Here is a 22,505-nt window from a genome sequence, read left to right on the forward strand (position 1 = left end):
AGGATTGTCAGTTCAAGACCAACCTGGGCTACAATAGTGAGATCTTTTCTCAAGACAAAAAGAAATGATTAAACTTGTGCTTCCTGTCTTACAGTGGTAGTGCTGAGAGTGCAGACTGAAATAATCAGAGCACAGACAACTGCTGTGACGTGTTTCAGCTGCTCTGCGGTCTGACACGTAGCACCGTAACACGCTTTTTCCTGCCTTACAGGTGGGCACTACATTGCCTACTGCCGAAACAATTTAAATAACCTGTGGTATGAGTTTGATGACCAGAGCGTCACTGAAGTTTCAGAGTCCACTGTACAGAATGCCGAGGCCTACGTCCTTTTCTACAGGTGACGGGGAACTGTCATGACCGTGGGAAGACTGTCTTCTTAAGGATTTGTGCTTCTGAGACTTTCGGGGCTTATGGGTGAAGATTAGAAGTGCTGTGCACGCTCATGAGTAAGAGAGAGAAGCTGTTTACAGAATGGTACTTTGTTCAGAAAATAGGACTTCATAGAGAAGCAAAGGGACATAGTGTGTTTTACATTGTTTTTGTTTGTTTTTAAGTACTTATTTTTAAATTTTTATTTATTTTATATGTATGGGTATTTTACATGTATGTATGTGTGTGCACCACATGTGTGCTTGGTGTCAGAGGAGGTCAGAAGAGGGCATCAGATCTCCTGGAACTGGAGTTATGGATAGTTGTGAGGCACCATGTAGGTTCTGGGAATCTAACCCAGTTCCTCCAAAGAACAGTAAGTATTCTTAACTGCTGAGCCATCTCTCCAGCCCTCATTTCTTTCTTTAACATGTATGTATGTGTGTATGTGTATATGCATGTATTTGCCTGCCTTCATGCACCAAAGTTCATTTGTTCAAAGAACAACTTTTGGGAGTTGGTTCTCTCCTTCTACCAAGTGGGTTCTGGGAATTGAACTCAGGTCCTCCAATTTGGTGACAAGCACCCTTCATAATGAGCATCTCACTGGCCCAGGATTAGTTTTTACTTAAAAAGAAAAAAAAGTAGACAAAGTTGGAATTAATTACCACATTTCTTCCCTAAAATATTCAATAATAAATTAAGTATGCTATAAAAATCTTTGATACTTTTCAGTATTTTAAGAAAATGCTAAATACTAGAACAGGAACCAAGAATGCAGCGTAGTGACTTGATCTTCCTGATATCGGATGCCGACATTGTACAGTAGTTATGTGGTACTCACGGGTAGGATCCAGCGGGACTCCTAGGGTAATGCATAATGGTTGAGCAGAAGGACAGAGAGTTTCTTTTGGAATTCCTTAGGGCTGATAAGGTCCACAGTTACAGTATGTGATAAAACGAATAATGAAGAGAAGACTCATGCTGTTAGTTTATTGTAATAAAATGTGCATTAAAGTTAATGAAGCGTTGTCCTCAATAGGAAGAGCAGTGAAGAGGCACAAAAGGAGAGGCGGAGGATATCAAATTTGTTGAACATCATGGAACCTAGCCTCCTTCAGTTCTACATATCTCGACAGTGGTTGAATAAATTTAAGACCTTTGCTGAACCTGGCCCTATTTCAAATAATGATTTTCTCTGTATCCATGGAGGTAAGAAATACTGTTAGGTAAAATAGTGATACTAAGTTGCTGTTTAATTTGCAATTAGGAAAGAATCAAGAGTCTCCTCTCCTGATTATTGTCCATCCCCATCTAGAGCTGAGTGTGTTTAATTCCTTATGATTTTAGAAATTGGCCTTGTGTGAAACCCAGTTCTGGAGCTAAAGAATACCAAAGACTATTTCAGTGTCGGGAGAGCATTGATTTTACGTTAGTCAGTCACATGGATGGCTAATTACAGTTGGGTGAGCTTTCTACATACACTTTCCTTGGTGAGAGCCATTCCTGTGTGCTGGGTTTAGCTGACATCTTTATCTGTAGTTCCTTCATGAAGAGCTGACTTTTAAAAGTATGGAAGCATATTTAGGATTTGTGAACTGTGCCTCACACTTCACTGTCTGTCCTGGAGTAATAAGTAGTCTTGTGTGGGCTTGTGTTTGGCTGTCCTTATGGTTGGTGACTTGCTAGTGTTAATTATGTAGTAAAGCTACTGGGCCTGGAGATACCCTGTATTGTATATAGAAACCTAACGTTATATACTTCTGAATATTCTGAGCGATCAGAGATTGATGGAATGGTTAGTTTGTATAAGATGCTAGATTCAAACCCTAGTGCTACCAAATAAACACACAAATAAAAATACTGGATGTGTACTTCAAAACGTATGCTCATACATTTAGGAAACACAGTCACTAAAAATTCTTTTCACTTACTTTTTTTTTTTTTTTGAGAGATTTAAGCACATTGATTGAAAGACAGATATGATTGTATGTATAATTCTGTAACCCCAGTGTTTGAGGGCCTGAGGTAGGAAAACTGCTATGAGTTGGAGGCCAGCCTAAACTACGGAGTAAGACCCCTGTCTCCGCAGGACTGTGGGGAGGAGCGGGGAGGGTGTGTGGAGGATTGGCCATTTACCATTAAAAATGACTTTATGTGTGAGAGAATACTTGCCTATTTTGAGTAAGCTCTTTAATTTTAAGCACCGCCTTTGAAAGTCATGTAAATATTTTTTAGGTATTCCTCCACGAAAAGCGAGTTATATTGAAGACTTAGTTTTGATGCTGCCTCAGAACATTTGGGATAACCTCTATAGCAGGTCTGTTTTTTAAATCCAAAATCCTAAAACAAAATAAAAAATCATAAAATAAATCATAAAACAAAATAAAAAATCATAAAACAAATTGAAAGTAGTTACAGAAGTGTTGAATTATGTCATAAATACCCAGTGTGTTATTTGATATGTATAAAGGATATTTTTTTCCATAATTTATTCATTCTAAAGTATGGGTAGGGAGATTTTTAGTCAGTGGGGCTTAGTCTAAATAGTGGGAATTTTTATGATTATCTGTAGGAAATACTGTGGTATATAATTTTATGTACCTTATTTAAATGATGTAACATCTCCCCAGTACTAAAAGTTCACATAGTTGTATACTACTAAATTGGAAGTTCCTTTTTCTAAGACTTATTTATATTATGTGAGTACACTGTAGTTGTCTTCAGAAACACCAGAAAAGGGCATCAGATCCCATTACAGATCATGTGGAAATTGAACTCAGGACCTCTGGAAGAGCAGTCAGTGCTCTTAACTATCTTTCCAGCTCAAAACTGGATATTCTTACTTATTTTACAATGTTATTTTGCTACGAAGCATTTTAAATATTAAAAATGCACTAAGTGCTTTTTACTTGAGCACGGGAAGTCTTCATTTGATTAAAATCTTACTGGGTCTGTGCTTGTATAGCTAAGAATTTTGTGCTAATTTTTGAGCCCCTTTCACTTGCTGTCGTTTCTAATGCTATAGCGGAAGAGAAAGTTGTAGCTATAAGGGAATGTTAAAATGTACGTAAAGCAGGTTAGGGACTTGGTGACGAAACATAAGATCGAGAGTTCTTTTTTTTGTATATTTCGACTTTTTTCATATTACTTTGAGAATCTTCCTGTAGGATTTATTGTTTAAATAATTTTTTAAAAATTAGTTGGTGTATGTGCTTTTGTGCTGCAGAGCATGGGTGGCACTTGGAGGACAGCTGGAGGGAGAGAGTTCTTTGATTCCATCATGTGGGTCCTGAGGAGACCAAGACCCACTGAGCCACCTTGTCAAACTCAGGGTTTATTGTAACTGGGAATTTAAACATTGATCAAAGAGCTAGAAATAGTTTCCTAGAACATGTTTTTTTTTCCTGAAGTTGTGACTTTGTCCTAAACTTCATGCTTAGGTATGGAGGAGGGCCTGCTGTCAACCATCTCTACATCTGCCACACCTGCCAAATTGAGTTAGAGAAGATTGAAAAACGAAGAAAAACCGAATTGGAAATTTTTATTCGGGTAAAAGAAGTAGCACTTTGGCGCTGTGGATGACGTCAGCTGAGGATGCTGGCCTGGTGTTAGCAGAGGGGTGGGGGATGGATGGCAGGGGCCTGCCTGCATAGCCACGCCCAACCCTGCTCCGGCCACCGCACCTCAGCCTCTCTTCTTCCCGTTTGCTATGCATTTGCCGTGGCAAGAAGTCTTACTCCCCAGATTGTACGTTTTCTCCCTAGAGTTGTCTGTAGCCTCCAGCTGGTGTGGCTGTTGGGGTTGGTTGTTACAGGAGCCTGAACCTTCATTCTTGAAGGGTCTGAGCCCTCAGCACTCTTCACTGTTAGCTCTTTTCTTTGTAAGGTTAAATTTTAATCTCTGGCTAAAGGTTTTGGAAATAGTGAGTAGTGTCTGTAGCTGACTGATTGTTGGATCCTAAAAGGAGTTTCCCATGTTGTGCCTTTTGTGAATTGACCTTAATGACAAATGTGACCTTGAGTAGAAACTTTACCTAGGATTTTGAGGTGAAGTCATACTGAGTTGTTTATGCAGAACCCAAATCCAGTCAGTGTCCCTTTCAAGAGACAGTGAGAGGATACACAAAGGAGGAAGAAAATGCTGTGGGAAGAAAGATGGAGGTGGAGATGGAAGACCCAGCTATAGGTCGCTCCTTGAAGGAGTCAGACATGGGATCTCTCTGGGTCTCCAGGGACTAGTTCCCTCACTACTCTGATTTTGGATTCTTGTCTCCAAAACTGTGAGAAAAGAGATTTCCCTTTTTAGTTACCAAGTTTGTAGTCACTTATCATTCATTGAGAATGCTACAATGAATGCAATAGGGTAGAATCTCCCCCCCCCCCTTTTTTTTTTTTTTTTGGTTTGGTGGTTTTTCAATTTCAGAAAGAAGGTTTCTCTGTGTAACCCTGGCTGTCCTGGAACTCACTCTGTAGATCAGGTTAGCCTCAAACTCAGAGATATACCTGTGGCTGCCTCCTGAGTGCTGGGATTAAACGTGTACACCCCTGCCTAGTATTAAGGACTTTAAGATGTTTGCACAGCTGTGGTTCCGGGATGTTTCTGGGGGGAGGGGGGGCTAAGAGGGATGGGATGTTGGGCTTTGACCAGGGCCCTACACATGTTAAGTCCATGTCCAGTCATTAAACTTTATCATTAGTCCCTTTGTTATTTTGAGACAGGATTTCACTGTGTTCAGGTTGGTGAGATTTGTGTATACTTTTGCCTAATTGGACTCATGAGGGGTGGGGTTACAGTCAGGAGCTAATAAACACCCAGCTTCGATTTATTTTGAATCATGGTATATATAGCAAGTTCCAGGTCAGCCAAGATTGGCCAATGATAGCACACACCTTTAATCCTGCACTTGGGAGGCAGAGGTGGGTGGATCTCTTTATTCTGATAGATTAGTCCTTTAGAGGACATAGACTGTGGTAAAATTCCTATAAAGGAACAATTTTTACACACATGCATGTGTGTTTTGTGTATGTGTTTGATGCTGAAAATCAGACTTAGAACCTTATACATGATAGACAAGTGCTGTACTGTTGGCCTGAATAATACCAAACTGTTTAGGCTCTGTACAGCCCCTATCAAGAATTTGAAAGCTGTTTCTGAGGAATTTGGGCTTCATTTCTGTAATCTGAACACTTGAAGTTAACCTCAGTTATCTAGGAAGACTCAAAACAACACATTTAGCCTGGTGTAGAACACTCTTGTGGTAGAAGTAGGATGGTCAGGGAGTTGACATAATCTTTAGCCATATACTACTAGTTTGAGGCCAGTCTGCGCTATAGAAGACAGTCTCACCCCTAATAACGTCATGGGTTGCTAATCTGTGCGCCATCATGGATGAGTTTGAAGCATTATGCTCTTTTGCACGTGGCATATTTGACCTGTCTTGCGCTAGTTGCACCTAGTGATAGCAGCTTTCCTGGCAAACATCCCATCTCCTGGAATCCCAAATGCAACCTAGTCTTTTTATGGCCTCCTTATGTGGGATCTCTCCCTGCCATACATTTGCCTTCTTTCCTTGACTTTCCATAACCTTGATACAAGTTTCCATGAATCCTGTTATATTTTGCATGATGCAAAAGCAGCAGTATGTTGTTGATACCAAGTTCTGCTGCCATTTTTAGGTGCAACCTGGGGGCATTTAACATCCAAATCGTAACGACCTGGTCACGAAATAGGTGACCTCAGTGGCTTGGAAACTAAGTGAAGTTTCTGAAAAATTAAGAAAGCAGATAGGATCAGTTTGAAGAACTAAAAGTCCGAGGAAATGAAGTGAGCACAGGACACCAACGTGACTTGTGGCAGTTGGCTGTCTCCTACTGTATGGATCACAGGGATCCAGTTCTGCTCTCCATGCTTGCTAGCAAGTTCCTTTATTCATTGGTGATCTTTCTTACTGAGTCAGGGTCTCTGTGTCCCAAGCTGACTTTGCACTTTGGATCTTCTTGCAGGTCTTAGTTAGGGTTTCCATTGCTGAGAAGAGACACCTCAGACACTTTGAAAGAGATCAAGGCAACTTTTTTAAGGGACAACATTTAAAATTGGGGCTGGCTTACAGGTTCAGAGGCTCCGTCAGGTATTGTCATGGCAAGAAGCATGGCAGCATCCAGGTAGACACAGTGCTGGACAAGGAGCCAAGAGTTCTACATCTTGAACCGAAGGCAGTTAGAAAACTATCTTCCAGGCAGCTAGGAGGAGGGTCTCAAAGCCAACAACCTTCACCTACACCCCGCCCCCTCCACACATACACAGTGATACACTTCTTGCAACAAGGCCACACCTCCTAATGTTGCCACGGCCTGGGCGAAGCATATTTATACACCACCACACTGCATTCACTACCCAAAGAGACTGTAAATTACTACGCCCAGTTCTTGATCTCTTTAGTACCTTCATACATAGACCCAGAATTTTTTATACCCTGTTTTATGGTTCCTGTGTAAGTAGCTTCTGAGTGTCCCAAGAAGACTCTCGCCCTCAAAGTGCTTGCCTTTAGTAAATATCAAAGGGTCATGAGCACATGTCTGTAATCCTAGCCTTTGGGAGGTAAAAGCAGGAGTGTCTGTAATTTGAGGTCACTTGGGCTGCATGATACACTGTCTTAGCCCCTCCCTTAAAAAAAGCCATAGAGAAGGAAAATGTTGAACAAGGGTTAAAGAGCTCAAGAGTAGTGTGAGGAGTTGGTCAAGATAGGTCTGTTGAGGTGGTGTTAAAAGAAAGACTTGTCATAACCAGGCTCACAGGAAATGCAGGGACAAAAAAACAGAGCAGAGACTGAAGGAAAGGCCATCCAGAGATTGTCCCCCCTTGGGATCCATCCCATCCGCACACACTAATGATGCCAAGACATATTTGCAGACAGGAGCCTGGCATGACTGTCCTCTTGAGAGGCTCTGCTAGCACCTAAGACAGATGCAGGTTCTCACAGCCAACCATTGGACTAAGCCTGGAGACCCCAATGGAAGAGTTAGAGGAAGGAATGCAGGAGCTGAAGGGGATTGCAACCCCATAGGAAGAACAACAGTATCAACTAACCAGACCCCTCAGAGCTCCCAGGGACTAAGCTACCAACCAAAGAGTATACATCTGCTGGTTCATGTAGCAGAAGACTGCCTTTTCTGGCATCAGTGGGAGGGGATGTGCTTGGTCCTGTGGAGGCATGATGTCCCAGTGTAGGGGGATACTAGAGGGGTGAGATGAGAGTTGGTGGGTGAGAGGTTTGTGGAGGGGGGACCAGGAAGGGGACACTTGAAATGTAAGTAAATATAATAGTAATAATAATAGACTTGTAGGATGTATGGGAGGACAGTCACAAAAATAATTGGAGAGAGCGAGCGAGCAAGAAAGCGCAGAAGATAGGAAATCAGGAACATATCAGGGTGGTTTTTGGGAATAACTGAAAGGTCACTGTGGTCACACTTGTGGATAAAAGGAAGTCAGATCATCAGGTACTTCTGAACTAGTAGTGAAAACATTGGGGGGCTGGTGAGATGGCTCAGTGGGTAAGAGCACCCGACTGCTCTTCCAAAGGTCCGGAGTTCAAATCCCAGCAACCACATGGTGGCTCACAGCCATCCGTAAGGGGATCTGACTCCCTCTTCTGGAGTGTCTGAAGACAGCTACAGTGTACTTACATATAATGAATAAATAAATCTTAAAAAAAAAAAGAGAAAACATTGGGACTAGTATGTAGCTCAGGCAGTGGAGTGCTTACTTAGCATGCATAAAGCACTGGGTTCAGTCTCTAGTACTACATGAAACTTGGCATGTGTGTATTCCTAGCACTTGGGAGGTAGGAAGATCAGAAGTTTAAGGTCATCCTTGGATCAAAATGTTTGAGGTCAGTCTGAGATAAATCAAACTTTTTGGGGGGGAAAAAAAAGTTTGGCTGGGCAGTGGTGGTGTACGCCTTTAATCCTAGCACTTGGGAGGCAGAGGCAGGCAGATCTCTGAGTTCAAGGCCAGCCTGGTCTACAGAGTGAGTTCCAGGATAGCCAGGACTACACAGAGAAAAACCCTGTCTCGAAAAACTAAAAAAAAAAAAAAAAAAAAAAAAAAAAAAGAAAGTCTTTGGCACTGGGGATATAGTTCAATGGTAAATAACTTACCTAGTAAAAAAAAAGCTGTTGAGAGAATAACAAATCTGATGATCACTTTTATTTTAATCTCATTTATGAATGCAAACTTAGATCACACCCAAGCCTTCCCACTATCTTTCCAGTTCCATTTGGACTTCCTTCCCCAAGGCTATAGGGTTTTGATTAGATTTAAAGAAATAGCCGGGTGTGGTGGCACACGCCTTTAATTCCAGCAGAGGCAGGCGGATTTCTGAGTTCAAGGCCAGCCTGGTCTACAGAGTGAGTTCCAGGACAGCCAGAGCTACACAGAGAAACCCTGTCTCAAAAAAACAAAATAAACAAATAGGGCTGTTTAGATGGTTTTGTGTCATCCAGTGCCAAGAAGGCTCACCTGCGTTCAATCCCGATGTCATAGTGAAAGGACAGAACTAACTTTAATCCCAGCAGTTTGTCCTCCCACCCCCACATTTTAAGTTTTAAAGAACTATCTGTCTGAATTTAGGTATATCTATCCTTATCTAGTATATGAGCATTGTTTCCCAACAGGAAATACTACTGTAATTAGATTTCAAACACTTTATTCTTTTGAGGCCTAGTTGAATCTCTTTTGCGTAACTTTTTTTTTGATCTTTACTTTTTTTTAAAAAGTAGGCTGTGGTAGATTTTTAATAAACATATTTCATAGGTATATTAAAAATCTTCTCTTAACCTGTTCCTCTGTGCTCCTCTTCGGTATGTGTATATTTTGAGACATAATCTAGGGTCATTTATTGATAGACAACACTGTGTATCCCAGAGCTGAGCTAAGTTCGTGTGGCTGTTAGTGCTAACCAGACCCCTCAGAGCTCACAGATGAATGAGAGACGTTCTTGTTGGATACTGCAGGAGAGGGTTGTGAGTTCCAGACATTAGGTGCCTGACTTTTCCTCTCTGTAGCTCAACAGAGCATTTCAAGAGGAGGACTCCCCAGCTACTTTTTACTGTATCAGCATGCAGTGGTTTAGAGAATGGGAGAGTTTTGTAAAGGGTAAGGATGGAGGTAAGTGGCTAACTGAAAGCTTATTAGCCAGTTCTTTTGTTTATTAATTTTATGAATATTGGATATACACCAGTGAACAATAAAAGACCCATGCTGTCAGGCAACCCACATTCTAGTTTATGGCCTTATCGCTATAAACTGTATCAATCATGCCAAGAATAAAAACCTGAACAGATTTTGTTTTTGGGAGATGGGATGGCTTAGCAGTTGCAAGCACTTGGTGCTCTTAGGGATCTGACTCCAGTTCTCAGCCCCCACAGCAGGCAAGAGCATTACCACCCGGGACCCCAGCGCCAGAGGATCAGACACTCCAGTCTCCACTGGCACTGACTGGCACACTTGCCCACACACAGTCTTAATGTTCAAGAACTTTACAGGCAGGTGGATCTCTTTGAGTCCAAGGCCAGCCTGGTCTATAACAGAGATACTGTCTCAAGACAAAGAGAAAACAACACCACCACCCCCTCCCAGAATGGAATGGAAAATTACACTTTATCCAATACAATGTGGACTTTAAAAAAAATATTTAAGCCGGGCGGTGGTGGTGCACGCCTTTAATCCCAGCTCTTGGGAGGCAGAGACAGGCGGATTTCTGAGTTCGAGGCCAGCCTGGTCTACAAAGTGAGTTCCAGGACAGCCAGCAGGGCTATACAGAGAAACCCTGTCTCGAAAAACCAAAAAATAAAAATAAAAAAATATTTATATATGATAATAACTTGAATGAAAGGCATGATGATACATGACTTTAATCCTGGTACTGGGGAGGCAGAGGCAGGCAGATTTCTGTGAGTTCAAGGTCAGCCTCTTCTGCATAGCCATTTTCAGGCCGGCCAGGACTAGTTAGTGAGAATCTACTTTAATACTACTATTGCTATTAATAATAATAATGGTTAAAAATAATATATTCTTGATATGGTGTTATTTGCAAAAAAAAAAAAGTATATTGTTTGAATCCCTTTGGTGGGTTTGTTTTGTTTCAAGTCCGCATACAAAGTGATGGATTTATTTCAGATGCAGATGGTATTATACTTTGTTTTACTTCCCCCACTGCCCTCAACTATGTTATTTAAGCAGTGTATCATGCAGAACAAAACATCACAGATATTAAAACCATATGCCTATTTTTCTGTAAGATTAGTCATTTCTCTTCCTCATGCCTGTTGGGAGCTTTTGAGAATGGACTAAGTACTGTACTTTCATGTGCAAAGAAAAATGGCTTTTCTCCTAAAAGAAAGGTCTATCTTAATATTTCATTCTATAATGTTTTGGTTAAAAACGAAATTTGGAATGGTTTGAGAGGGTTTTTTTTTGTTTGTTTGTTTTTGTTTTTAAGCTTATTAAAGAGTTGTTGTTCATTAAAGGGCTGTAGCATTAACAAAATATTTTGATCTACAATTCCCAAACAAGTGGTTTTTCTAGAAGACTGGAGAGTTGGCTCACTGGTTAAGAGTACTGGCTGCTCTTCCAAAGGACTTGGGTTCAATTCCCAGCACCCACATGGTCGCTCACAACTGTAACACCAGTTCCAGAGGATCTGATACCATCACATATACAGACAATAGCACCAGTGTACATAAAATAAAAAAAATTAATCATTAAAGATAAATTGTTTCTATTATACTTTGGTGCTGAGCAACATCTCACCTTTCTTGGTTGTTTGGGGTCAAATGAAATCTCCAAAGCTGAAAAGATACTAAGAATCGATGACATTTGGTTAGTTCTCCGTAATTTCAGGTATAAAGCCATGTAGTTCTTTGCTGCATTTGGAAGTGGACATGTTATAATCTTTTTATCCTTTTGACTTAGATCCCCCAGGTCCAATCGACAACACTAAAATTGCGGTTACTAAATGTGGCAGTGTGATGCTCAAGCAAGGTAAGTTTAAGACACACAGGATTGCTTTGTCCTGAGACACGGTAGCATGGCCTCTAGGCTGTCCTTGAATGCAGCGGAGAGGTTTAACTTGTGATTCTGTCTTTTCTTCCCAACTGTTGGTATTACTGGTGTATACCATCATGCTTTAATATTGAAACTTTTGTTAATGAGTTCTTATTGATTAAAAAAAAAATAACCAGCTATTATGTAATTTATTTACCTAGTTCAGAAATGGTCAGGCTTACAGTAACAGAAAGGGTAAAAATTTCTTATTTTTAGGAAGGTTTTAGGGTTGTTGGAGCTTGGAAAATGGATCTCTAGACATTTGGAAACCGTCTCCATATTGTTTTTTATAGCATACAAGCTGATAATCTGAAGGTTTCAGAATTCTCAGTCCTCCATAGAGGATTTCTCTGTTGGATATACTGTAAAAGCTATATTAAGATTCATGTTTGTAAATATCATTCTTTTTGCATACATACAATTTTAGGAGCAGACTCTGGTCAAATTTCAGAAGAAACATGGAATTTCCTGCAGTCTATATATGGTGGGGGGCCTGAAGTTATCCTCCGACCTCCAGTTGTTCATGTTGACCCTGATGTACTCCAAGCAGAGGAAAAGATTGAAGTAGAAACTCGCTCTTTGTAGTTCTGAGGACACAGAGCTCTAATGAGAAGTTATTCTCACTTGATGCACACACATTCAAAACATTCCGCAAAGCATGTTGATTCTCTTGATTTTCATCCTTTTTTCTCATTTATTCCTTTGTACTGGGCATTATGGAAGGGTATATTAAAATGTTATATAAGTTGGTATATTTAATGCTAAGTAGCTTACCAGAATATCTTTCAGTGTACTGTTTTGAAAGAAAAGGGACAGTTGGTAACTAGGTTCTCTGACCTTTGTTCTACAGGCAGATCCAGCAAACCCTTTGTAGCACTGTAAATACTTTGGCTTCGATAATGTTCTTATTACTCTAACCAATCATAACTGGCTAAGCTTTTTCATTTCTCCAAAAAGCTAATTTAATTGTATATTTTGACATGAATTTGCATAGTAATGAACCTATGTTAAATCCGAGAGTGGTGGTCAGCACATTGTTAATTTCCTAACGCTCAGGAAACATCAGGTGGGTGGGTGTTACTGCTTTTGCACTGCAGCATATAAAACTGCATATTACAATTTACAAAATGTCTTTTTTGAATGTAACGGGATGTATTCATTTTTAGTGGAATTTGTTACCAGATATCAGTAAATTATTGCTGCTTATAATGTAAAATGTTAAACTTTAGTTCTGTAGACCTGAATGGTATTCATTAATGTTAGTAACAAGAAAATACCCCTTAGTTTTAGGCCACTTCTATTTTGAGAGCATGAAGTATGGAATGTGTCAAATGAGATTGTTGATAAAGCTGAAACCACTTGCAAAATGATTTTTTAATGAAATGCATAAAGTCTTTTTGAATAATAGAGTATTCACTGCTGTTTGCTTGATCATGTGATGTCAAAAGCTCAACTATATGCAACTACAAACATGCAGGTGACTGAGGGACAGCATTCATGGTGACTTTGCAATGTTGTTAAAACTCATTCAATAAAAATAATTCTAAAATGTATAAACTGAATGTTGAATTTATTTGATAGACTTTTTAAAAAAGGTGTAAAGTCTGTTAGTATTAATGCCTTTCATTATATCTTATTTGAAAGCATAAGCTAGGAAGTTATTTGCTATAATAACGTTTATTAAACTGTTTCAGAATGGCAGCATGGTGGTTGGCATCTGTCTCCCAGTACCTGGTAGGCTTGGCTGGAGGAACCTAAGTTTGTGGGCTGTAGAACAAGACCGTCCCAAAACAACAGCTAACTATAAATAAAACTTATCAACTGTGCATTTAAAAATGGTGATTTTCTAACTCTAGCACCCTCACTCATCCTGATGTCGGATGTTACACATGCTGAACACTATCTTACTTTAGTTTGGATATGAAATATATCCTGTGTCGAAACACCACCACCTGGGGGTGTTGTGAGGTGGCTGCACCTGAGGATGTCAGCCTCATCCACAGGCTGCATCTTGTCCCTGACCTGCGTATCTTTGTGCCTCCTAGTTGCTCCCTGAGGCTGAACAGCTTTTTTCTGCCATCATGTTCTGCCTTGTTACAGGTCTAAAAGCAATGGAGTCAGTTGACCATGGGCTAAAACTTGAGCAAAATAAATCTGTCCCTTGCTTTTCTTATTTTGTTATAAGGATCAAAGCTAACAACCACAATGCTTTTTATCACTGAGATATATATACTTCAACGCTAACATTCCTTCTAAGAGACTTATTCAAGTGTTTTTCAACCTGTGAGTAGGAGTGCTTATAGCTCAGTGGAGTGTTCTCTCTTAACTCTTTCTCTTCAAAACTTCATGTGACTCAGGCTGGCCTCAAACTTGCTTCGTAGCCTATAATTCCAGTACTGTGAGGCAGAGGCAGGAAATGAAGAGTTCTAGGATGTATACACACACACACACACACACACACACACACACACGGATGGAGGGAAGGGCAGGGAGAGTATTGTAGATCAGCCTTGACTATAGAAGCTTGCCTCAGCGAAAACAAGCTTCAAATCGCAATGCCTGTTTTGCCAACAAATGTTAGCAAGGCCATGGGTTGGGTTTCTCTCTTATGTTTACATATTAGTGCCGGGTGGTGGTGGTGCACGCCTTTACTCCCAGCACTCGGGAGGCAGAGGCAGGCAGATTTTTGATTTTGAGGCCAGCCTGGTCTACAAAGTGAGTTCCAGGCCAGCATGGGCTACACAGAGAAACCCTCTCTCGAAAAACCAACAAAACAAAACGTTTGCGTATTAGTGCGGTGGTACCATTCCCACGGAAGAGAAAGGGAAAGTAAACCTGTGGGGACCTTTATCGTTACAACCATCGTTCTCTTGGAAACGGATGACAGTCCAATAATGGCGCGCGCGTGCGTGCGTGCGTGCGTGCGTGCGTGCGTGTGTGTGTGTGTGTGTGTGTGTGTGTGTGGCTAGACAATGCTCCCAGCAGCAGATAAATTCTGACCATCCCAATAGTAGCTAGCCTATGCAGGTAGCATATTGCCTGGCTGGGAAATCGTGTTATTTTTATATCTCTGCCTATTGCAAGTCCAACACAGTTCAATAAAAACCATGGGAGGGTGTGCTGTGGTGAGGCCTTATAGACCCCACTACTAGGAAAATTAAGGCAATGGAGAGCAGTGTCTCTAAGACACAAGATGGCAGGTGTGATAGTCAGTATAACTATAATTGGTATTCTTTATTTTGGAGCAGATATTACTCTGAGTTGAATTGGAGACAACCAAATACAAGTCCACTTCTATGATCTAATAACTTACGAGCAATTGAAAAGAAACCACACTTACCCACTTCCTTGGAAAAACAAAACTGCTCCAGCTAAGGAAAACAAAGAAAGGCACTGAAGCCATACTGCACAGTTGCGAAGAGCCCCAGTTAATGGATTCTACCAGTGGACTTGGTATTTTTTGGAACACAATCTAATAGCCAAAGGGTTGCATGAGCGTCCCCACAGCTCAGAAGTGGTGGCCTATGGTGCTATCAACCCAGAGGAAATACTTATCCCTGTAACTGAAGGCGGGCATTACTTTGCTGCACTGCTAATACTGTATATTTGAAAGGGCGGTGTTATGGATTGAACTCAGAGCTTCACGTAGTTCCGGTAAGCACACGCTGAGCTACATAAATAACCAGTTTTCACTATGGGTTGAGCCATACTTGGTGCTGGACACAACTGTGGGCAAAAGCTAAGAGAAAAGACGCCCTGCCTTTAAAGAGACTTCATTCTTGGCGGGTAGTGCTGTTTAAAGGTACGGAAAATAAAAGCGGTGGAGAAGGTGTACTCTGGTGGGACTGCCGACGAGTCGCGGTGGAGCTGGGGAAGAGTCCTGCCCTAGGGAGGGAGGTGAGCAAAGGCTGGAGAGGTGGGCGCCTGCGTACTGAGCGGGCGGCGGCTGGCGCGGCAGTCCGGGGCGTCGTGCGGAAAGCGCCGCGGGGCCAGGCAAGGTCGGGACGCGGGCGGGGAGCCTCTCCGGGAAGGTAGAGCGGATCACAGCACGCAGCGGGCTGGGCCGGTGAATCCTCCCGCCCGCCGGCCGGCCGGGTCGGGATCGCTGCAGCGGCCGCGGCCACCAGTAGGTGGCGCGCCGAGCGCCCGGCTCCCAGCGTCTCAGAGCCGAGGAAGGAGGGGACCGGAAGGAGCCGCCGCTGCTGCGGGAAGTGGAGGAGCGGGAGGCGGGGACCCACCTGGAAGCGCCGCGGCGCCGCTGTGGCGCTTCCTGCGGCGGAGGGCGCTGGAGCCAGTGCGGCGGCCGACGGCGGCCACGCGGGCGGCGCCTCCCGGAGCGGCCCGCCCCACGCGAGAGGTAAGCGGGATCCCCGGGGCGCGTGGCGGGGCCGGCGCAGGGGCGGGAGCGGAGCGCGGAGGGAAAGGCGCGCGCGGGGCCGGAGCCCTTCAGAGCGAGCGAGCGCCGGGAGGGGGTGGCCGAGGCGGCGGCGGCGGCGGCGCCCCCACGTGGGCCGGGCGCGCGCGTTCGCGGCTGAGGGGGCGGGGAGGCCTGCGGAGGCGCCGGGCGCGCGCGCGGGGCTCACGTGACGGCCACGTGACCGGAGGCCAGGCCGGCTGAGGGCTAGCGCGGTCCTCCGTGGCGTCCGGAGGGCGGCAGAGGGCTGAGTTTGGCGTCCCGCCTTTCCTTCTCCCCTCAGACGACTCAGAGGAGGAATCCAGGGCGGGGAAGGCTTGCCTCTCCTCCCGTTTGCCCGCGGCCTCCCAGTGCGAGGACGAACCACACGTTCAAAGTCCCGAAGTAGTGATTAGCTTCCCCCACGCCGCCATGTTGGCTCCAGCGCACGCCCGCCCGCGAGATGCCAGCGGGTCGGTATCGCGAGATCTCCGGACTCTCGCGGGACCTGGTTGGCAGAGCGGTTGCGCTGGATGGCGGAGCCCCGGGTTCTCGGGGCCCTGGGACCAGTAACTCTTTTCCTGCAGGCAAGTTGTCGGGGAGGGGCCGGGGCGCGCGCCCGGGCGCCGGGAGCCTTCGTGCGCGCGCCTCGCCGTCGCCTGCGGCGGTGCAGAGCGGCTGTCGCGCGCCGCGCTCCTCCCGCCCCCGGGCGCCCGCCACCTGCGGAGACCTCCCCGCCGGCCGCTGCCCGGCGCTCGCTCGCCGGCCCGGAGGCCGCTGCCAGCCCGCCCCGCCCGCCGCCGCCCCCTCTGCCCAGTTACCCTCTCTGCAGACAGCTCCACTTTCCTGTCGCCTGTGGCTGCAGAATCTTCCCCCAGTCTCCCAACAGAACGCATAGCATCTCTCGTGTCCGGGCGTCATTTAGCCACCCACTTGTCTATTGGGAAGTTCTCCTCGTCACCCTGGCTGCTGACAGTAACTTTTGGCAGTGTTTGGGAGGCCCCCTCACCCCTGACAGTACCCGAGGTCAGAATACAATCCTTGTTCTGTACATGCTGATAAACTCACGTCGGTAGGGATTGGGGCTACCATTTTTGGTATTCTGGGGTGCCGGTTTTGTTTTGCAGAAAATAGTAGTGGGTTTGTTTTAACGAAAAATCCCGCTACTTCTTAAATTTGAGGTCGGTCATAAGTGTCTTCATGAGTCAATCACTTTTTTCTACTTAGAACAGCCACTCACAAGTCAGTTTACCATATTTGTTTTCATTTCTTTGTATTCAAAAGTATGGAAGCTACACAATCGGGAAACTAGATAGATAATTCATTCATAGTTATCCTGTCCGCCCCACCCCTCGCTCTGAGACAGGCATACTATCTGTATCCCCGGATACTCTAAAACTGACTAGGTGGGCCCGGATTCATGGCATTTGTTATCACAGCCAGCACATACCATTTTAAATTTTTTATCATTTACTTATTATGTGCCTGTGTATCTTGGATATTGTATGTGCTCAGCTCTCTGGAAGCCAGAAGAGGGTGTCTGATCCCCAGGATCAGTATTACAGGACTTTCTAAACTGTTCAGAGTAAGGGGTCTGAACTTTGGACCGCAAGACAGAGCAGCAAGCACTCTTAACCACTGTCTGTCTCTTTGAAACTACAAAAGTGTACTTACTACCTACAGAAAGGGAGAGTAAAATGCTCTTTATTCTGTTTTACAAACTTCTCAGTTTTCTACCCTGAACCTGATCATTTTGTGGTCCGTGCTTTGTCCTAAGTTGTCAGGGCTAAGTTGGAGGGCTGATTTGGTAATAAACTTTCATAGCATTTACAAGCAGCAAATTATCCACTAGATAAAATTATATAGTGTTAGATCTGTTGTCAGGACTCAAGTGTAGATAACTTGGTGAAAGTATCTAATAGCTCCAATAATAGAGCTTTTGTTTGTTTTTGCAGTGGAAATGTTCTAGGGTGCTGGTAGCTTTGCACACAGAAAGTTCTTTTAAAACAAAGATTTAAGGAAACATCAGCTTTATAATTTTTAATGCTTATGTAAGTACCAATTATGCATTCTAAACCAAAAACATGCCTATGGATGTTAGTTCTTTTAAAATTTTGACCCTGAGTTTTAAAAAGATGCTTATTTTATGTGTATGTGCCCTAGTGTTGTGGTCAAGGAGGCCTTGAGGGTCAGAAAAGGATTGTCAACAGTCCCTGGAGTTACAGGCGGTGGTTGTGCGCTGCTATGTGGGTGCTTGGAACCAGAGGATCAGCAGCAAGTGCTCTTAGCTGCTGAGGTGTCTCTTCTAGCCCCTCAGAGTAGTAGTTTAATCCAATCACTAGAACGATAGACACCAGTAGTTAATACAAACATCTGCTTACATTAGGAGCACTAAGTGTCATTTTTGTCATTACTCCTCTGAAAAAACATAGCAGTGGTAGAATTCTATTTAAAAATTCAAAAAGCCAGGCAATGTAGCTCATGCTGCGCTGGAACTTAGTTCCTCTAGTCCTCTAGACTTGAGAGGCAGCCGGCAGTCACCATTTCTCTCTTTACTAGACAGGGTGCAGTAAAAAGTAATTGTACATGACTCCAGTGGTCTTTTCTCTTAGCAGCCCTGGCTGTCCTGGAACTCACTCTGTAGACCAGGCTGGCCTCGAACTCAGAAATCTGCCTGCCTCTGCCTCCCGAGTGCTGGGATTAAAGGCGTGTGCCACCACCGCCCGGCCTTGTTTGTTTTTTAAATTAGTCTGTGCAGGTAGGAAGATTGAGGACAGACATGTTGAGTTATAATGTGGAGAAGATGAAAGGAAAATAGGCTGACAGTGGAGCTATACAAGTTAGGGATGCAGAGAGGCCAGGGTAGGCAAGTCCATTGACCTTGAATTGACCAGTTAGGAAAGAGTAGGAGAGACAAGTTAGTTGTTCTTTTGGGAGAGGGGCTATTTGTTTTGGGACAGGCTCTTACTGTATAGCCCTGGCTAGGCTGCTGTCTATATGCAGACTGTACTGGCTTTGAACTCCTGGCAATATTTCCACCTCTGACTTTAAAGGTTGTGAATACAGAGTGTACGATACCCAATTCCTAAATGTCTCTTAGACTGCTGTATAGGTCACCTTCAGATGACACTAGATACACTTGTACTGCAGGTCAGCAGGTGAGTGACATTCTGTGGATTCCTTCATAATCTGTGGAGCTGGATATGGTGGCTTATGCTTTTACACCCAGCATGCAGAGTGAGGAAGGAGCATTACTGAGTTTTAGACTAAACAGCTTTAATGACTACATAGTGAGTTCAAAGCCATCCTGGGTGATGAGTGAAACCCAAGGTCACATACATAGAGGAGAAAAACAAAAGTCAGCAATGGAAGTCACACTTTTGCAATGGTTTCTGCAAAGCTATCCACCTAAATTTTGCATAATAATGATTGGTTTGTTGTATGGGTTAGAGAATCTCCTGTGGACGTGGTGGTGCAGGACTTTAAACCCAGCACTTGGGAGTCCGGTGAGTCTGCATATGAGGCCAACCTAGTCTACTGATAGAGTTCAAGGGCAGCTACGCAGAGAAACCAGTCCTCAAAAACAAAAGAACTTTGTTCTACAAACTGTTTTTGGTGGTGAGTTTTGTAGATTACCAGTCTTTTACAAGTAATTTACTTTGAGGTTGAGAAAAGAATCAAGGAAGAGGAAAAAAGTGTCTTGCATTGAATTGTTCGTACATTTTATAGTAAAGTACATGATGAAAAGCTGTTGCAGGGGCTTTAAGAAGAAAACTGATTTCAAGTAAAAGTTCCGTTTGGGGTTAAACTATAAGTAACAGTTGAGTGTTAGGATGTTTTGGGCAGCATTTAGTATAATTGTGATACATTTTTATATAATTTTCTGTAATTAAAACTCTGGTAACTGTTTGGTTCCAGACCCCTAGACAGGGGACTGAGGTGCATATTTTACATAGCAAAGCTGACTTGGCCTCCAAATCCTCCCAGTGTCCCTCAGCCCCTACCTGCCTTCCCCCAGGCTCTCCTCTATATCATCTAGACTTTGTGGTATTCCTCTTCTCTCTGTGGGTGCACCCTTTCTGTCTTTCTCTCTTCCTGTCCCATTTTCCCTATGGCGAGTTCCCTGGCCTCAGTCCTTGGGGCCAGTGAACTCTGCCTGAGAGCAGCTTCCCAATAAACCTGCCTTTAATAGAATCTAACCTGACTTGAATTGGCTCACTTCAGTAACCACTGTCATACTAGAAAAAAGTATATGTGTATCAGTCTGCATTGCAAAGTCCCAAAGGTGTGTCTGGGTTTTGAAACTGGCTGTCTGGACTTGACATTTTTGTTTGACACTGCACTTCTTACCTTTCTGTTGTTTTCTGCCTCCTTCCTGTAGTATTGTATAATGATTTCTATCCTGTCGGATAAGTGAGTTCTGTACCTTTCCCTGCGGACCGCACTGTTGCAGGACAGGTCAAGCTGGTTACTTAGTCCTGCTCCTCCCGCTTCGTGCAACACTGGGGATTGGACCTAGGACCTCAGGCAGGCTAGGGAAGCACCCTACTGCACTGTAATTCAGTTTTTACCTCTTCCTGCCCTCTTGTGTTTTGAGGCAGAGCTTCCACAGGAGGCTGGCCTAGAGCTCTTTTTCCTCCACCACCCAAGAGATGGGTCTATTGGTGTGTCCCACTATGTCTTGTTTTATTTTGGCTTTTCCAGATGAGGTTTCTTTGTGTCTTTTCTTTTTTAAGCTTAGTGTTTTTAAACACTACATTTCCTCATCTAACATTTATTGAGCAAAGTGAACTCAAGTCATTGGTAACATAATAGAGATTTTCTGTCTTCAAAGTCATTGGTAACCTGAGTACTCCCATGCAGCGCTTCATGAGAGAGAGGTCTTGTTATGGAGAAATCGCCCTAACTTGACGGTTTCAGGGCAGTTGGCTATTCTACCAGGTGGGTTTCAGATTGAATTCAGATTGTCAGACTTGATGGCCCATCTAGTTGTCTTCTAGTTGATTAGAAGTTCAATAAATAGACCCTGTTACACTCTTTCTTTTTCCCTCCTCCCCTTCCTTTTCTTTTTGTGCTTAGGGTCAACCTTTGTGCCTTGTACACCCTAGTGCTGTACCTAGCATTCAGCTAAATTCCCTAGCCTAAGTTTGATTTTCTTCTAACTTAGCAGTTAGAAATCAAGTTTATGAATTTCATAAATGAAGAGATTATTCTTTGGGTTCATTTACATGGCTGTATTGTCAAGATTATTTTCTTAGAAAAGATCTGTGTTGTGTGAAATTATTTTATTTCTTAAATTCTTTAAGAACTTTGTGATTACCTCCCTGTTAGGTCTCAGAAACCCAGTACAAATGGCAAGCTGAGGTGCCTATTTAACACATTAAAGCCAACTTTGTCCTTCATGTTCTTTCATCAGCCTCCTGTCCCTACAGGTCACAGAGTGTGGCCATCCTCATACCCTGCCCCATACCCTAAACTTCTTCAGCCCTTCCACCTTCAGCTGCCCTTCCTGATGAACCTAGTCATTTTGGTTACCCATCCTTTTGTATACCCTTTACCCTCTTGTTCTCCTGGTCGTCTGTCTCCTGCCCCCCACCCCCAACTCCTCGCTGGCCCAGCTCAGGGTTATGTTCAGTCTGGATGCTCCCAGATGTCTCAGCCTGAATATATATATATATATATAAATTTTCTTCTCCACCATGCCTAGGAACAGTCATTTTATTTCTTTTTATATTCATTCCATCTCCAACACATGCATGCACACTGTCCCTTACTCTGTCCAGACAGTGTCTCCTGTATTCTAGGCTGGCCTTGAACTTGCTTCAGAACCCTATAAGGTTGGTCTTAAATTCTTGAACCTCCTTCATCCTCTCCGTAAGTGCTAGGATTAGGAGCCTGTGCTTCCACACTTAGACCTGTAATACTTTCCTGTACTGACTCTAAGCTTTACTCCAGACCTATCATCTTCCCACCCACCAGGCCTCCCACATGCTAGGTCAGTGCTCTACCATGTAGTCTCCTCCCAACCCCCCGCCCCCGCCCCGCCCCCATGCATTTAATGCACTTAGAGTTCTTCACTTGAACTATTCCCACCAAATATAAACTTGTGTTGTTTTTACAGTAATGTTTCTTTGCTTTGGGAGAAATTTTGTTTTGTCTTTGCCATGATTTTTTTAAACTTGTAAATACAGTTAAGTGTCCTAAGCATAGAGGTTTCCCACGCGCACAGCAGAGTGGCTTTGCATAGACTGAGAAGCCCATCCCCCTCCTAGCTATTACTCATCCTTCCCCAGGGAACCCAGGACATGTGATAGCCTGTTTGCTTCTAGCATAGGATCTTGCAACATGGGCTTTGTTGTGTTTAGCTTTTTTACTCAACATTGTGAGAATCATCTGTTTTCTCTCCACTTCGTTTTGTGGCCTGAGGAAGTAGAGGGATCTCAACACTAACTCAGATAGTTCTCACAAATGTTGCAGTTGTCAAGAAGTATGGGAGCAGCCAAAGAAAAGCTGCATTGCACTGGTAGAATATACTTGTTTTATTGTCGTTTAAGTAAGCCGAACAGTTTTAGTTTGGTCATTAACACCTTACAGCAGTACCTCAGCTACTCCAACTTCATTTTGTGTTGAAGG

General features: G+C 43.5%; 2 protein-coding genes across 25 annotated transcripts in view; both read left to right on the forward strand.

Annotated features, from left to right (window-relative positions):
* Positions 1-13,315, forward strand: part of Usp33 (ubiquitin specific peptidase 33) — a 47,434-nt gene extending 34,119 nt beyond the window's left edge. For 3 of the 6 annotated variants that reach the window (NM_133247.3, NM_001252486.1, XM_030252443.1), the window contains 7 exons: positions 212-338; positions 1,413-1,582; positions 2,609-2,690; positions 3,814-3,922; positions 9,439-9,541; positions 11,348-11,416; positions 11,907-13,315. In NM_133247.3, the coding sequence (NP_573510.2) occupies positions 212-338; positions 1,413-1,582; positions 2,609-2,690; positions 3,814-3,922; positions 9,439-9,541; positions 11,348-11,416; positions 11,907-12,064 (818 nt within the window). In that variant the 3' untranslated portion in view covers positions 12,065-13,315. The remainder of the gene's footprint in view (positions 1-211; positions 339-1,412; positions 1,583-2,608; positions 2,691-3,813; positions 3,923-9,438; positions 9,542-11,347; positions 11,417-11,906) is intronic. The other 3 variants (XM_030252444.1, NM_001355666.1, NM_001076676.2) reach the window with 2 other exon arrangements.
* A 1,855-nt stretch (positions 13,316-15,170) lies between these two features.
* Zzz3 (zinc finger, ZZ domain containing 3) overlaps positions 15,171-22,505 on the forward strand; it is a 67,354-nt gene continuing 60,019 nt past the window's right edge. For 5 of the 19 annotated variants that reach the window (XR_867209.3, XM_006500852.4, XM_011239984.3 and 2 more), the window contains exon 1: positions 15,680-15,836. The gene's annotated coding sequence lies outside the window, so the exon portion shown is untranslated. Of the gene's footprint in view, positions 15,282-15,679; positions 15,837-16,064; positions 16,460-16,519; positions 16,899-22,505 lie in introns of those variants that run through there. The other 14 variants (NM_001080755.2, NM_001355673.1, XM_006500848.4 and 11 more) reach the window with 12 other exon arrangements.

This window comes from Mus musculus, chromosome 3 (assembly GCF_000001635.26).
Source record: "Mus musculus strain C57BL/6J chromosome 3, GRCm38.p6 C57BL/6J".
Classification (NCBI taxonomy): domain Eukaryota; kingdom Metazoa; phylum Chordata; class Mammalia; order Rodentia; family Muridae; genus Mus; species Mus musculus.